Genomic DNA, 15,990 nt, shown 5'->3' with positions numbered 1-15,990 from the left:
ACAAGCTCAGCCAGTTCCACTCCAGCACTAGCGTTGTCTAACCTTGCACCTACCCTCTGAGTGTACCGGTCCCTCTGACTCTCCCGGCACATCTACGGGGTGCTCCTGTCCCTTGAGAGACTGACCTCACAGAGTCAGAGTCCAACACCTGTCCACAAACCAGAGACCAGGACTCAAACCCTGGCCCAGGGTATCTGTGGGACCCCAATCCGCCTTCCCTCTTTCTTCCTTCACTTTTAAAATTAATTTGAGAGGAAAAAGAAATACCTCCTCTCTGCTGATTCGCGCTTCAAAGGCATGCGACAGCTTGGACCAGGTCACAGTTCGTAGCCAGAACTCCCTCTGGCCCCTTCAGATGGGTATCTGTTAGAGACCCAAGTACCTGAGCTGCACCTGCCCTCTCCCAGATGCAAACAGAAGTCTAAAATGGAAAGTAGACCCAGAACTGAAATCCAAGCATACTGGCATGCAATGTGATTGTCATACCCACGACTGCGCCATTGCTGGCAGTCTACAACCAGTCGTAGGGGTCCCCAGAGGAGTGGCAGCATTAGAAACGCTCAACCACAGACACAAACCGGAACCTGTGGGGTGACAACCTTACAACCTGTGCTCTCACAATCCCTGCAAATGATTCTGTTTAAAGTAGGGAACCTCTAGCTTTCAGCCTCATTCATTTCTTTGTCCTGGGAATAATAATTGAGGATAAGCACAGGCAAGGCCCTGGGAAGCAACGATGGAGAGGCCATTACTCAAAAACACTGCTGGGTTGTGTGGGCATCCCACCTGGATGCCGGTTCATATCCTGACTGCTACACTTCCAATTCAGCTCTCTGCTAACACTCCTGGGAAGAAAGCAGAAGATTGCCCTAATGCCCGAAGCCCTACAACCTATGTGGGAGCCCTGGGTGGAGTTCCCAGCTCCTGGCTTCAGACTGGCCCAGTCCAAGTTGTTGTGGCCATTTGGGAGTAAGCCACCAGATGGAAGATGCTGATCTCTCTCTCTCTCTCACTGACTTGAAAATAAAATTAAAATAAATAAAAAGCAAAGGATTCGTGATGTGCTGTACAAAGGGAAGGTTGAATTGGCCCCTCTAACGCCACAGCTCACACAGTGGTTCCTTTAAGAAGAGCTTGCCGCGGTGGCCACTGTTGCAACAAACAACTGTGCCCCTAGTGTTTTCTAGTCAGGCATCCTGGACACAGTTGCTCCTCCCCTTGGCTTCCTCAGCTAGAACATTCCCTTAGTCACAGGACTTTAATGAGCATGACTTGCCTCAATACATATGATTTCAGAGCTGCTTTGTAAGAAGCTTTTCTCAGGAGAACGTTTATGGCTCTCCAGCCTTAGGCACTGGTTAATGTGGTGCAAGCACGAGACAGGCTTTCCCTGCCGGTGGATATTGTACCTTCTGGAGACTCAAGCCATGCTCATATTCAGAGTGTAGACAGTGGGAGTACTGATGAATCAGAAAGCGGCCTTGCTCTAAGGCGTGGTTAGCAGCTGACATATGAAGCTTATCTCCTGGAATAGGGTCAAGGAGCCAAGCCAATGTAGCTTAGACTCAAGGCTTTGAGTGCAAGAAATGTTAGCCCATGAGAGGGCTGACCAGAACAAGCTCAGAGTCAATATCTGTCTCATCAAAACATCACTCGGAGACCTACTGCGCTCCAACACTTCATGGGACAGGAAAGAAGATGCCAACAGCTGTACCACCTGGGACTAGAAGAAGCCATTATCCATTATCATATCCCTCAGAAGACACAGTTGGTTGTTCGGACGTTCAGTGTCTTTTGCCTTAGGAATCAGGGGTGGGCAAGTAAAAAAGGAGTTTGTGCCATTCCTAGCTTTCCCTTTTGTCCAGGGACCTAAGATGTTTTTGCTTCTCAAAAGCCAGAATTGAAAAACCCACTTCAGAACAAAGAAGGCATTAGCATTTGGAGCAGAGCAATTCCTCATCGTGTGTATTGAGCATCCCTGGCCCAGCCCGCTAAACGCTAGTGCAGGTTCCTGTCATGGTCCCAGTTCTCCAAGGCTGCAGTGGTACCACCAGATTCTGTCAGGAGGGACTTGAAATCAGCTGGAACTGATTGATCAGGCCATGGAACTCACTGCATCATACTGAACATGACTAGGTCTTCTCTTTGATTGCTAAATAACTGAGCGGCATCTTGAATCGAGAGCCCCCAGGAGCCTCGTTGCTCTGCTGGAAGACTCAGAAACTAGCCCCACGCCATGACTTTGCTGGGATATTCTTGGTGGCTTCAGTGGAACCCAGTGGAGAGGCTGAGTGGGGATGAGTCTGAAAGCACACGTTCCCCAGCAGGGCTGCACATCTCTCCAGTCTAATCAACTCTAAGGAAGACAGGAACTGGGGAGAGGTGACGCATACAGACACAAACGGCAAGTTCACCTTCCCCTGAGCACAAGTAGCCGGAAGCTTCCTGGATTTTTAAAACCCTCCTGGTGGACCAATCGGCCTGTATAAGGGAAGTTACAACTCCACTAATCCTATCACAATCCTTCAGAATGTGAAAGCAGAATGCTGCCACACACGGGAAGACTACATTGCTGACTTCATGCTCTGTGATCTGAAAGTCTCCCAAGGTTCCTACAGTAGGCGTTCTCTATTGACCAGCACTGTTGGCCTGAACAACCTCAGAACAGAAATTATTCCCTGATCACAGTTAAAATGCAAATAGAAGTGGGAGGGGCCTCACACTAATCTAGGAGCTTGATGCCCCGCCCCATGTCCCGACTCACTTTAGCACTTGGTCAGTTCCTTTCCTGGATTGTGTTAAACCAAGCCTCAGAAAATGCAAATTTGCATGATTGAGAAAAGGGGAGGGAGTGGTTGAGAGTGGGTACCTAAGTGAGGTCCTCAGGCAGGAGGCCAATGAGGACCACTGTGTCTCAGAAAGGGACATAGAGGCAAGAGTCAACACCCAACTTCAGCTCTTGTCTGGGAAGAGGCTCAGCCAAGACTGAGACCCTGCAACTTGAGAAATAAAGGCTGAGCTGTCTCCTGAGCATGGTCAAGAATAGAGACAGGGTGCTGGCAGCAAAAGCTTTGACCACACGAGCTCCTTGTAGGCTGAGGGGTAGGAGGAGGCCCCAGAGTCCCAGACAGACTCGATTGTGTCTCTTGCAAAGGGTTGGGAGAGCTGGAATAAGCCATCCAGATTGTAGTCTGGTCTTATTTAGAGAAGAGGGTGGAGAGAGTAGTAGGCTGCAAGATTATTCCTACCAAACAGCATCTTTAAATTACTTACGACTGTATTATTATGATTATTTGAATGATTCATTGACATGATCTTAAATGTGTATCCCAACTGTACTTTAATTGCCTGACTTTTACTTTGGATCTTACACTTACAGCGGCTGTAGTGCAGCCTGATTCCAGCTGAGAAGACCTGGGAGCTCCAAGGAAGGAAGGGCCGGGGCCAGCGCCATCCCAGTCTCTTCTGAATGCAGCGCCTTCCTTCCAAAAAGGGTCATTTTTCCTCACAACTTGGAATTCTTGGACAAGGTTCCTCTGTTTGTGCCCTAATTCTTTATACCTTGGTAGGTGGCCAGCCATCGCACTCTGTCCCCTCCCATATCACCATACTACTGAATTCACCCCTTCAATGGTCCCTAGAATATGTGAGACTTGGGGATTCCTATTTAAAATATAAATATCCACAAATTACACAGGAAAGTCTTTGTTTGATTTTGTGAACCAACGTACCTTGTGCTAGACACTGAAAAACAAGACCAAAGGCAAAAACTCATGTGACCTTTTTTTTTAATGCCTGGCTCAATTTTATCTGGCAAGTTCTTTTTCTTATGTATCTATTTGAGAGACCGTGGAATAGAAAAATAGACAGCCATGAACCCAGCACAGTAGCCTAATGGCTCAAGTCCTCGCATTACATATGCCAGGATCCCATATAGGCGCTGTTCATGTCCCAGCTGCTCCACTTTCCTTCTAGCTCTTTGCTCATGACCTAGGAAAGCAATCAAGGGCAGCCCAAAGCCTTGGGACCCTGCGCCCATGTGGGAGACCCTGAAGAAACCCCTGGCTCCTGGCCTTGACTCAGTTCAGCTCCAGCTGCTGTGGCTACAGGGGGTGGGGGGATGAATCAATGAATGGAAGATCTTTCTCTATATCTTCTTTCTATAAATCTGACTTCCAAATAAAAATAAATAAATCTTTAACAACAACAACAGCAACAAAAATTAGCCAGTCAGTCAGCCAGCCAGCCTGCCAGTGCAGGTTCGTTTCCCAAATGCCCAACACCAGCCAGAACTGGGCAGTTGAAGCTCAGGGCAGGCCTTCCACAATGGGTAGCAGCCATCGTTATGTCTCCCAGGGTCTACATTAGCGGGAAACTAGAATCCAATGCCAGAGTCAGAAACCCTAACATGGGATGCAGGCATCCTAACAGGCCACATACCCAGCCAGAATTTTCAAAATAAGATGATAAAATTTAAAGATTTTAAAAAGTGTTACATTCACAATTTGCCAGATCAAGACCCATAACCTAGAGATTCTTTTCAAGTGTCTGCCACCAGGGCCCATGAGTGAGTAACTCTGAGAACTTAATAAGTCTAAGAATGATTTCCCTCTTCTGTCCAGTCCTTGCTCAGCCCTAGACGACCCCAGGTCTGAAGAGCTCCTGCCTGGCTGGCGGCCATGCGTGTCCTCTGTTTTGAGATCCCCTACCCCAGCTACTTACTCTTCATTCTCTTCAGCACTTTGCTTTGCTTATCACTTAGGTATCTCTCTGCAAAAGTTACCTTATAGTTCATTCACCTGCTTATGCATGACTCTAAAGAAAGAGACAGTGTCTTCATGTAGCCAGTCAATGTGCCTGCTGACACATTCCTACGCTGATACCAAAGTCAAAAATAGACAAAAGGCAGGACCAGTGGGCAGCTTTGTGGCTAGCCACTGGTTGCAACTCTTGCATCCTGTATTGAAGTGCTAATTCATGCCCCAGTCCTGCTTCAGATCCAGCTCCCTGCTAACACATCTGGAAAAGCAATAAAAGATGGTTCAAATGTTTGGGCCTTTGTCAACCACATAGGAGATCAGAATGGAGTTGCAGGCTCCTGGCTCTGGCCTGGTCCAGCCCCAGCCATTAAAAAAAAAAAAAAAAAAAAAATCTTCAAGAAAGGGGCCAGCGTAGTGGCATAGTAAGCTAAGCCTCCACCTCTGGAGATGGTATTCCACATGGACGCCAGTTCATGTCCTGGCTGTGCCACTTCCAATCCAGCTCCCTGTTAATGATCTGAGAAAGTAGCAGAGGATGGACCAAGTCCTTGAGACCCTGCACCTTCATGGGAGACCGGGAAGAAGCTCCTGCCTCAGTTCAACTGTGATTGGCTTAGCTCCATTTGGGAAGTGAACCAGAGGATGGAAAATCTCTCTGTGTCTCTCCTTCTCTCTCTGTAAATCTGCTTTTCAGATAAAACTAAAATAAATCTTAAAAAAAGAAAGAGCCAAAAGTCAACAATAGACTTATATGTTATTGTTTAAAATGTATAAAGGCTTTAAAATAATAGTATTAAAACAACAACCATACCTTCTCCTCCAATTGTCACTGTAATCATTCTGGTATTGTGGTCACGCTGCTTTATTTTGTTCTTTTTCTTCACAACTGAACATACCATTAACTGGTTTCAAGCCAATAAGCAGCTAACTGGGGCTAAGGAGCTCCAGTGCTGGACTGAACTGCTCACTGCTGTGTTGCTGGTGTTGCAATCAGTTCATGAGACCTATACTTCCTGTTGTTAAAATCCACACTTTCTTTGCTCTGGCTTTATTTATAGCAACATACAGAGTAAGGAATAACACACACATACATATCGTCAAGTGGGCAACAATGACAGCTGTCCTCTGAAGCCAAATGAGAGATGTGCAGGTGCCAAGACCATTCATAATTCTGACTCTTCAGCTAAAACGCTGGAACATCAGCTGGCATTGGGGCAGGACGGGGGCTGGAGGGGACCACAAGAGGATGATTGTACCTGGCAGAGGTGCAGGGCCTAAGTTCAGTATTATAGTAGTCAAGGACTACTTACACTTGATCTTAGCCAAAAGGCTGAGAAGCAAAGAGGACTACTTTCAATAGCTCATTCATAGAAAGTAGGGCTTGATTGTCACTGACGACAGTTCACCTCCACGCCCAGACCCAAGGCACATGGAAAACCAATCCTCAGACCACAGAACAGGGGACCCTCACAGCACCGACACAACTGCTTACCTGCTGTGCCGTTGTACTTGCCAACTGTCAGCTTGTAGCGCTCCTTGCTGGAGCCCACTTGGAAGAAGTCATACACGGCGTAGGCAGATTCATTGAACGTCTCCAAGTCAACTCGCACCTCATACCGGGTCGGGGTGGCAGTGGTGAGATTGTGCAGCTTGTCCAGACCTGAAAACAAGGAATGGAATCCCAATAGCCGGACAACCAAGGTGGGAGCCCTCAGCATGAGCACCTGACACTTTCAGACCTGAACGCTGGCTTAGCCTTTCCCTTCGCTGCTAGCACAGGGCCTTCCCAATGCTTTCTCTTCTCCATTGGTCCCATCCGTCAGAGACAGAGGCAGCTCTAGTTACCACCTGCTCATCTCACCTCCCCATCTCAGATCTCCAAAGCACAGGCAGCAGCTACCCTGTCAGACATGAGTATCCAGATCATGGCCTTTTAATTATTCATTTCCCAGCTGATGCTTTTGGCTGTCTCGCTCTCTGTGAACATCTGCTCCAGAAGTCAGCAGAGAGAAAGGGTGGAATGCCATCATGCCTGGCTTTATTAGCAGAATTGCAGGGATTATTAGAGTGTCCTCCAATAACAGCCCAGAGTACCAAAACCAGCTGCCTCCTAGTGTGTTTTCTAAGAAATTCAGGCTCCAAGGAGGCTAGACGCAGCTCAGAAATGACCCAACAGTCTCTCTCACGAGCCCATTCCACAGGAGAGCCTTCCCACCAACACCCTGTCAGGAGAGCCCCCTCTGAGTCCCTGTATGTGGAAAGCTGACCAGCTCATCAAGGGGGTGCTCACCCCTCATTATCTAGCCCCCCGGGATCCTCAGAGATCATACCAATCCAAAACTCCTGCATGGGGTCCCCAAAGCCTTCCACGTAGCTCCGCCAACGCTTGAAGAAATCCAGCTGCCCTGTGTTCCGCCTCTGGAAGACCTGGGGAGAGAGAAGCACCCTTTCACTCTGACACTAAACAGACATAACAGAGTGGGCCAATCTGTACTTTCCAAGGTGCTGCTGGAGACAAGGGGGAGCTACAAACCCCTAGAGGACTGACTTCCTCCAGGGAGCAAGTACTGACTTCCTCCAGGGAGCACGTCTCTTCCTCTCTCAGAAAGTATCTTTATTTGTCAGCAGTCTTGCTATATTAGTTATATCATCTTTTAAAAAAGATTTATTTATTTGAAAGACAGAGTGACAGAGAGAAAGACAAGGGAGGGCCCATCTGCTGGGTCATTCCCCAAATGATTGCAACAACGGGCAGGGTCAAGATCAGGAGCACAGAACCCCACCTGGGCTCCCCACCTGGGCTCCCCACTTCTGTGCAGAAGCCCAGGCCCTAGGTCCGTCTTCTGCTGCTTTCCTGGCCACACTAGCAGAGAGCTGGATTGGAACTGAGCAAATGGAACTGAAACTGCCACTCCAATAAGAAATGTTGGAGTTGCAAGTAGGCCTAACTTGTGCCAAAATGTTGGCCCCAGCTTATACGATCTTAATGCGCGTTCCTTACGTGCCTAGTTAGTTTGTTAGAAATTGAAATATTTCAACAAAGAGCAGAGAATCTTCCTACACTCAAGAAATTTCACTCCTAGAACAAGAAGAGCCTTGGGGATATGACAATGTGGCTGCAACTGCAAGATTATGCAGGGCAGAGCATGCCGGACTACAGCTAACTCTTACCCACAAACTTCAGCATCTATTCAGCTCAGTGGAGCCACGCTACACTTACATATTGTCTTTTCCTCAGTCTGTGGATGGGAATTTAGTTTAATTCCCCTGTTCGTATGCAGCAATTATTTTAATAATTACAAAAAGTTCTCCCAACAAATATTTATTGAACATCTACTTATGTAGTAAGCATGACGCAAGACAATGTTACAAAATGAACGAACCAGCCATGAATTAAATATTCAAACAGATAAAGAAGCCATTAAAACTGTGGTGAGAGTTGTGATGGAATAGTATAATAGGGGGTGAGACTACAGAATGAGAAGTCCTGACCGAGGAACCAGGAAAGCTCCTCTCCAAAGTGGCTGAGTGTTGTGGGATGTATGAAAGCTCATGCTAGAGGATGGGAGGACAGGAGGTTGGAGCTGTTATGAGCAGATTAGAAAGCAATGGGAAGGGAGGTTAGAAACATGGGCAGGGAACAGTCCTCATGGGACTTTAATGGATATTGTTGAAGAGCCTGACTTATTGTAAAAGCAATGAAGTTTATTGGAGTGTTTTAAGCAGGAAATGCAATATCATGTTGACATCTTGATCAGATCTCTCTAGCTCCAGCATAGAGAATGCACTGGCCCTGGACAAAAGTGAAAGACAAACGATTTATTAGTAGACCACTGAGGAGTAACAGTGATAGAGGACAGTCACCTGGCCAGACACGAGTAGACAAAGATAAAATTGCTGTGGTGATAGACAAAATGTAGAACTAGAAGAGGAGGAAGTCAAGAATAATTCATATGGTTTGGGTGTGAAGAACAGATTATTTTCATGCAACTGGTATCTGAGATGAGGGATTCCGAACTAGGACGGCTTTTGGAAGAGTATGATGAGCCCACATGTGCAGGTGGTGAGGATGAGTTAGTTCCAAGGCATCCTAGGCAGTGAAGATGAATGCTGAGTTCCAGGCTAGACTTCGTATAGAGTGAGTGGGTCTGAGACACTGTTGGGAGATCACAGACCCCTTTCACATTCCTCTTCCCTGGAACTCAGGAAGACTGCCTTTTTCAGCCTCTCTTGCACAAAGTTGGAGCCGTTTGACTATTGTCAGCCAAACGCTGTGAGTGAAAGCAGAGGGCCCAGGGGCCCTCCACACTCTTTTTCTTCCAGGACCATGGAGAAGGCCACACATTGGGATGGCAGAGCCACAGGATAGAAACATCTTGAATCCTAGCAGTGGCCATTCAGTCTACAAAAGACAATGCAAGCAAAAAAAAAAAATCCCTGGAATTTGAGATTGGTTTATTACTGCAGTAGAACCCACTCCATGCCAATAGACAGCTGCTGTTGTAAAGAGGACCAATGGAAGCCATGAGAAAGGTTGAGAACACCTGGCAAGAAAAAAAGATCAGAGACAAGAAAATGGTCTAACCTCAAGCTTTGGGAACCTCCAATACAGAACAACCACATCAAGAAGGATGAGGTCGAGCCCCACGTGATAGCCTAGTGGTTAAAGTCTTCACCTTGCATGCACCGAGACCCCATATGGGCACTGGTTCTAATTCTGGTGGCCCCACTTCCTATCCAGCTGCCTGCTTGTGGCTGGGAAAACAGTCAAGGATGGCCCAAAGCCTTGGGGTCTGAAAGAAGCTCCAGGCTCCTGGCTTCAGTTTGACTCCAGCCATTGCAGCCACTTGGGGAGTGAGTCAACAGATGGAAGATCTTCCTCTCTGTCTCTCCTCCTCTCTGTATATCCAACTTTTCAGTAAAAAATGTAGTAAATTTTTAAAAAATAATTTAAAACATAAAAAATAAAGGATGAGCTCATTACAGACAGAAGAGGAGCAACCATAAATGTAAAAGGAACATAAAAACTGTGAAATCACCAAATCCACAGGGAAAAGGAGGGACAGTGATGCAAGGAAGGGCGACCAGACATGAGGTCACAACTGCTCCTCGAATTTAGGAACCTGGACATCACCAGTGACCCTGTCAGGGATTCTGCTCATGAGAGGTGTGTGCAGAAGGCAGCTCAGAACAAGCTTGAGATGAGTGGGAAGTGAGAACTGGAGACAGAACTGGGTACAATTTCAAAGGCATATAAGCTGTGCTTTCTTTCCAAAACTTTCTCAATTTGAAGAAGGAAGGCAGTTCCAGTCAGAGTAAATTGGATTCCTTAATACGCAGTAAATTTGAAAAGCATCCAAAAGCTAAACACACCTGTGTACACTGTTGGAATTTGTGATGCATATAACCCTGCAAAACCTTGAGAGTGAAGCCCAATGTCATGGCAGCTAACTCAGCAGACACCTGCTTGCCAGAGGCTCTGCCCCTTTGCCTTAGCATCTATTCAAAGAGAGAAGCCCCAACACAAAATCTAGTCTCCCTCATTTCCACTTGGCAGCAGGTGCCTTGAAGTATAACACATCATCTTGAGTTCAGTAACATAAACCACCTGGTATTTATGCCTTCTTTACACTTTTTTCCCTGGAAAGAGGCAGGGAGGGAGGAAAGAACAGGTGACCCAGATACAATGCTCAGAGTTCACCAGGCACTGCTTCCAGGACTCCAGGCCAGGTCAGTTGGCCCAAAGCTGCTGAACTAAGAAGGGTAAAGTTGTACAGGCTTTCCCTACAGGGGGTGTTGAATCCTAGTCCCCATTTCCGAGCCTTAGCCCCTGCAGAGCAAAACAGGAGCAGAGGTGAGGAAGAGGCAACTTGCTGGCAGCACCCAGTGAGGTGTTGTGTGCAAAAATGCTGTTTGCGGGGCAAAGAGCTGCAGAACGCAATGCAGCAAACGATGACACGCTTCCTCGTCACTGCTCTGCTCTGCCAGCCTTCTTCAAACACACAACTTTTAAAATTGACCTGTTCCTCTACTGGCTTCATTTCTTCATCTTCATTTGTTAACTCACTTTTGTGATTTTAATCTTTTGAGCACCCGCTGTGTGTTGGCTCTGGGGCAGGTATATATGATGCCTCTTGAGAAATGTGAACATCCAGACAAGCAAACAACCGGGATCACATAGCTACTCTTCCGCAGCTGATGGAAGGGTCACACATACGACCTTCATGCAGGCAGAATGTAGGAAGATGACTTTGGGAAAACAACATGACATTTCCTGAAACTGAGAATTTGTTGGTTTCCCAGCAAGACGCCTGTTTTTATTTCTTTTCTGAGACTCTGTGTCACAGCCAGTACCATCCTAGGCAGATGTGACACCAGCATTTGTTTTCATGAAGATTGTGTCAAATTATAACTACAGGGTCAACTTCAATGCTTCCACCCTAGATGAGACACATGACAAAGATGCTGGTCTCCATCTCCAGCCAAAGATCAGAGCACCCACACTTGGCAGGAGTTTTGCTTCTGATTTCACGTAGATGAGGATTTCAGCTTAGCCAAGAAGCTTCAAAACTGATAGTGACGTCGGCTTTAAACTGACTAGATGCGTGTTTGACCACTTAGTTAACTTGGACAAGCTCCAGCTGTCACATTAGGATATTACCAGCCCCTTCTGCAAAGTCACTGATCATAGTAAGCTGCAGGGCTTCTAGGTCAGAGTCTGGCACATGTACATCAGCTATTATCATCTCAGTAAAGGCTACTTTGCATTTCACTATACCAGATTCCAAGTGAACTGACCCCCTGGGATGGTCAGGGAGCCATCCATGGCTCACCCAGAACCACATCTGCTCCCATGCTAATGGGTCAAGATAGCTAGCAAGCTTTGCTCAGGAGTGACAAAGGTCCCTAATGAGTATACCTTGGGGAAGAAAGATGTATTTATGTCTGGATAATGACATTCAGAGATGCCATTACACACAAGAACTTACTCAGTGTCCTGAATGACTACATCAAGGAGGGAAAAGTCCAATTGCATCTAAGCACCTATGGAAAGCACCACTAATGCAGTCCTTACAACTTTGGAGACTGATGACAAAGACAGAAATATCTGAGACACGTGAGTGCTCTGTGATGTTCTTTCCGGCTTCCTGCCAGCAGCCTCAGCTACCTCGGGGCAGAGTTCTTCTGGCCTGTTCATCAAATTGAGTTTCTGCTGCCTGGGACAGAGGAAGAAAAAAATTCCTTAAAAGGATGTTAAAAGCTCAGTCAGAAAAGGAGCGATGTGCTATAGGTCATCCTTCAGTGATGGGAGGATCCAAAACCATGAAAACCAAACGCTTCAAACCATGGAAACTGAACCCTTCAAACCATGGAAACCGACAGAAAAATATTTGGTAGAGAAAAGTGGATGTTTAGTCTAGTGGTTAAGACACCAAAGCCTGCATCAGAGTGTCAGGGCCTTGGGTCCCAGATCTGATTCCTGATTCCACCTTCCTGCCAGTGTGGACAGTTGCCAGCAGCAAGCAGGTAACTATTACTCAAGCAGCTGGGTGCCTGTGCCTCCCACATGGGAAACACAGTTGAAGCCCTGGCGTTTGACACCAGTTATAGATAGATAGATAGATAGATAGATACTCTTATATAATATGCTTATACATTAAAATACACATCAAACATACACCTGTATTTAAATATATTTATAAATATGTACAAATTATATGAAACAAATTATAGATACTTTATATAATTTATATATAAAATAAGCACACACACACACACACACAAATATATGTATGTATTCTGCTGAACCTGAGTGCAGTCCGAAGTGTTCAAGATTCCACATGACTTTACATTGTCCCAGTTTATGCATTACCACCACAAGTCTAGATCAGAAAACAGGACTTGGGGTGGGGTCAGCAGCTGGTGTTAGTTAGAATGCACAGTGGATTGTAGTTTCTAGAACTGACCTCTGAGCAATGGTTAGTTGTGTGGTTAGGATATGAAAAAGTTGTTCCTTGAGGTCGGGGACTGAGCCTGGTTCACGGCTGAATCTCAAATGCCTAACACATGGTAAGCACTCGATAAGTACTGTGTACCGAATCTTGAGTTTCCCGGGTACACAGATTGACAGATTTCTTTCTAAAGGTTGTTCTTGACATATGTCACTATCCCAGTGTGAGCTGGCTTTCAAAAATGCCATAGCAAGCAGTCCAAACATCCTGCCAATGGTCACTTGCAGGCACAAAGGCAAGAAACTGGGCTTGGGGTCTACGGTGACAGAAATCCGAGTTACTGAAAAGCAGCAGGTACAGCCCTACGGTCTGGTCAGGTGGAAGATCTCCCTTGAAACACTGTACTCTGTTCTGTTATAAATCAACCAGGAATTCCCCTCCCCCAGTCCAATTACTGCCTTTCAGCCATCAAGGCTGCTGTGCAGATAATAAGCTTTCTCCAAAGCTGCTCATCAGAAGGTATCATTTTATCCATGGCTGCTCAAGTGTGTCTGGTTTCCCAGGCCTCGAAGCAAGCGTGTAAACGAATGCAGTCTGAACTCTGTGAGATCAGGCTTCCTCCTTGCCACCACCAGCTGGGAAGGCACAGCAGGTGAAGGCTGCATGCTGGCTTGGGGCAGCGAGAGCCTCCAGCAGTTCAGGCCCAGGAAGCAGAGGGCTAAGGGGAAGATGAGGATTGAATTGTGACCTGAAGGGCAGCTTATCATATAGCTGAATCAGGTAGATGCAATCAAAGAGGGTGTCATGCAGTTTAAGCCAACAATGGCCCAAGAGAATAAGACCTCCACACTGAAGAAAAATTGCCCAAGTTCCCTTCTTCCAGGCTTTGGTCTTTCAAATCAAAGTCCCAAATGTGTAGTTGCTGTACTCTGGAGCCAAGGTGCTGAAGCTGGACAACCGGCTCCAACTCAAAGGATTGGGTTCACAAAAAAAGGTAATCTTTTGGATAACCTGAGATGACCTATTGGGAAGACAAATGAGTCACAACACTGGATCCCTGAAAACTTGTTATGGTTTTGTAATTAACCTACATAGCCTGTCAGCCTCCTTTTTCCTACCTATAAGACAGCAATGTGTGAGGGTCAAGTTGATGAAAGTGACTTGTAGAGGCTAGAGCAGAGGCGCTACGTTAGCTGCAGCCAAATCCACAAGCTTCCCTAGCTAGCAGCTTGAGTTTATGCAAGTCTGCTCCATGACAGTTATGTAGGAGGCTCTGTTCTCACAGTAGGTTGAGATCCGCCTAGAAATAACTAAACCATCACAGTTTCCCTACACCCCCAGAAAAAGTAGAAATAGAGCACCCCCTCCCCCCAAGCACTCCACAGACCAGTCAAGGCTGACAAGGCACAGCACAGGGCCTCCCGGGGACTCTGCATGACTCACTATCCAGCCGCCTCCATCTGTCTCCATGTCGCAGTACACCTGCATGGGCTGTTTGGGGTCACTGTTGAGGTAGATGGTGTACAGGCCACTGGAAGCATTGCTGTTCTGCTGAACCTGAGTGCAGTCCGAAGGGTGTGGGAAGACGGGTTTAACTGGGAGCCAAGCAGATGGACAGCACGTTAGAAGAGCGGGAGTAGTTTTGGGAAACCATTGCATAACCTCCTATTAGTTTGCTTCTTCCAATTCTTTACTCATGTCTTCAAGTCTTGCTCACTCTACTTTCCTCAGACTCTCTAAATGCACCAGAATTCAGATCAGGTTCACATTATTTCCTCCCCTAAGACAACTCCCCCACAAAAAAACATCATTATATTCCCCGCACCACCCCATCCCCACTTAATCTCTCCATTGTGATGTGGCCTTCTGTTGAACCCAAGAGCCCATTTTCACGTCTCCCTGTGGAGAAAAATCCCTAACTATAAACACACTTGCAGATCCCAGAACACCTTGCCTGGTCTCTCCCACGTGTGCCATCTATTACACCATTATTCTGAGAGCAGGATCCCAGGGTACCTGTGGAGAGGATGGTGGAGACCGTCTTGCTTCGGCGATGACCCCTGAAGGCGACCAAGGAGAAAGGGTAGGTTACACCGTGCTCCAGGTCTTGCAGCTCAAAACTCTGCTCACCTCTTCGGAGCTGTACCTCCTATCAGAAAAAGAGCAGTCATGACTCAAGTCATCACTTCCTAGATGTCGACAGTACTGCTTAGAGCTGATGCCCATGCTCTCTGTGGGCTCAGTGGCAGCCCCGAGTCCCTGGGAGTCCCAGGCCCTTCTCCGGAGCCCTGTACCAAGGACTTCCAACACCCATGGCTGCATCAGCTCAGAACACTGCCCCTTCAGGAGCACCACCCAGGTTTTCTGAGACTTCTACCCTCAGATAAACGCTGGGCACTGACTGAAGCCACCACGGGCAGCAAGAGCTTGGCAGACTAAGGGAGGTGAAACGGGTCATTGCATCTGAGACACAGTGAGACTCCTTTCTGAACCTATCTTTACTTCCCCTACCAGCCAACTTTCTTAGCTAAGCCACCACAAGCATTAAATCATGACGATGAATAAATTAAAGGCCTGTTTCCATTTTTGCTTCCTCACCAAAGAAGAAAGAATGATCATTTTCTATCAGGATAAAATTTCGGAAATGTTGTTAGCATTCAGATTCCAAGGGTGAACAGATTCAATTAAACAGGGGTGGGTCAGTTCATTTAGTGTTCACTGAGCATGTCACATGTGCTTAGCACAAACTCCAGTAATTTATATATACAACAATAACCAAACCAGGCAAAGGTTCCCTCCCCTTTATTCAACCAGCAGAAAGTGAATCAACCTGGTGCTGATGTACAGCCAGTGAATATGTGATGGTCAGCTGGCAGCAGCCACAAAGAGTTGTCCTCGTGGCAAGACTACCGTGTTCTCTGTATGAGACCACTATATGTAGCACTGTGCCCTGAATGTAGCAGGTGAGCATAAGAACTCAACAGAGGGATCAGAAGGTTGCCATGAAGCCAATCTGCTTCACTCAGAGGCTGCAAAGAAAAAAACTTCAAGAGAAAAAGACAAGGAAAATAAAATACCTTCACCATGCCATTAGGGAGTTCATAGGTCAGTATGTAGCCATCGATCTCAGCAAAAGGAGGCAACCAGCTCAACACACCACCAGACTGAGTTACGCCAAATGAATGAAAGTTTTTGGGAGGGTCAATTTCTGTGTATGAAAATTTAGGTCATGATTAGTGGTAAGAAGTAATCAATAAGAGGTCACTTTTAATATATCA

General features: G+C 46.6%; 1 protein-coding gene across 1 annotated transcript in view; it reads right to left on the bottom strand.

Annotated features, from left to right (window-relative positions):
* Positions 1 to 15,990, bottom strand: part of TNN (tenascin N) — a 52,569-nt gene that overhangs the window by 3,048 nt on the left and 33,531 nt on the right. The window contains exons 13-17 of the mRNA XM_040984202.1: positions 15,790 to 15,920; positions 14,729 to 14,861; positions 14,156 to 14,307; positions 7,091 to 7,187; positions 6,253 to 6,420 (exon numbers count right to left, since the gene is read on the bottom strand). Of these exons, the coding sequence (XP_040840136.1) occupies positions 6,253 to 6,420; positions 7,091 to 7,187; positions 14,156 to 14,307; positions 14,729 to 14,861; positions 15,790 to 15,920 (681 nt within the window). The remainder of the gene's footprint in view (positions 1 to 6,252; positions 6,421 to 7,090; positions 7,188 to 14,155; positions 14,308 to 14,728; positions 14,862 to 15,789; positions 15,921 to 15,990) is intronic.

The sequence above is a fragment of the Ochotona curzoniae genome, unplaced genomic scaffold (genome assembly GCF_017591425.1).
Source record: "Ochotona curzoniae isolate NIBS_2020 unplaced genomic scaffold, NIBS_Ocur_1.0 contig_4105, whole genome shotgun sequence".
NCBI classification, from domain to species: Eukaryota; Metazoa; Chordata; class Mammalia; order Lagomorpha; family Ochotonidae; genus Ochotona; species Ochotona curzoniae.
This window is presented reverse-complemented; position numbering and strand designations above follow the sequence as displayed.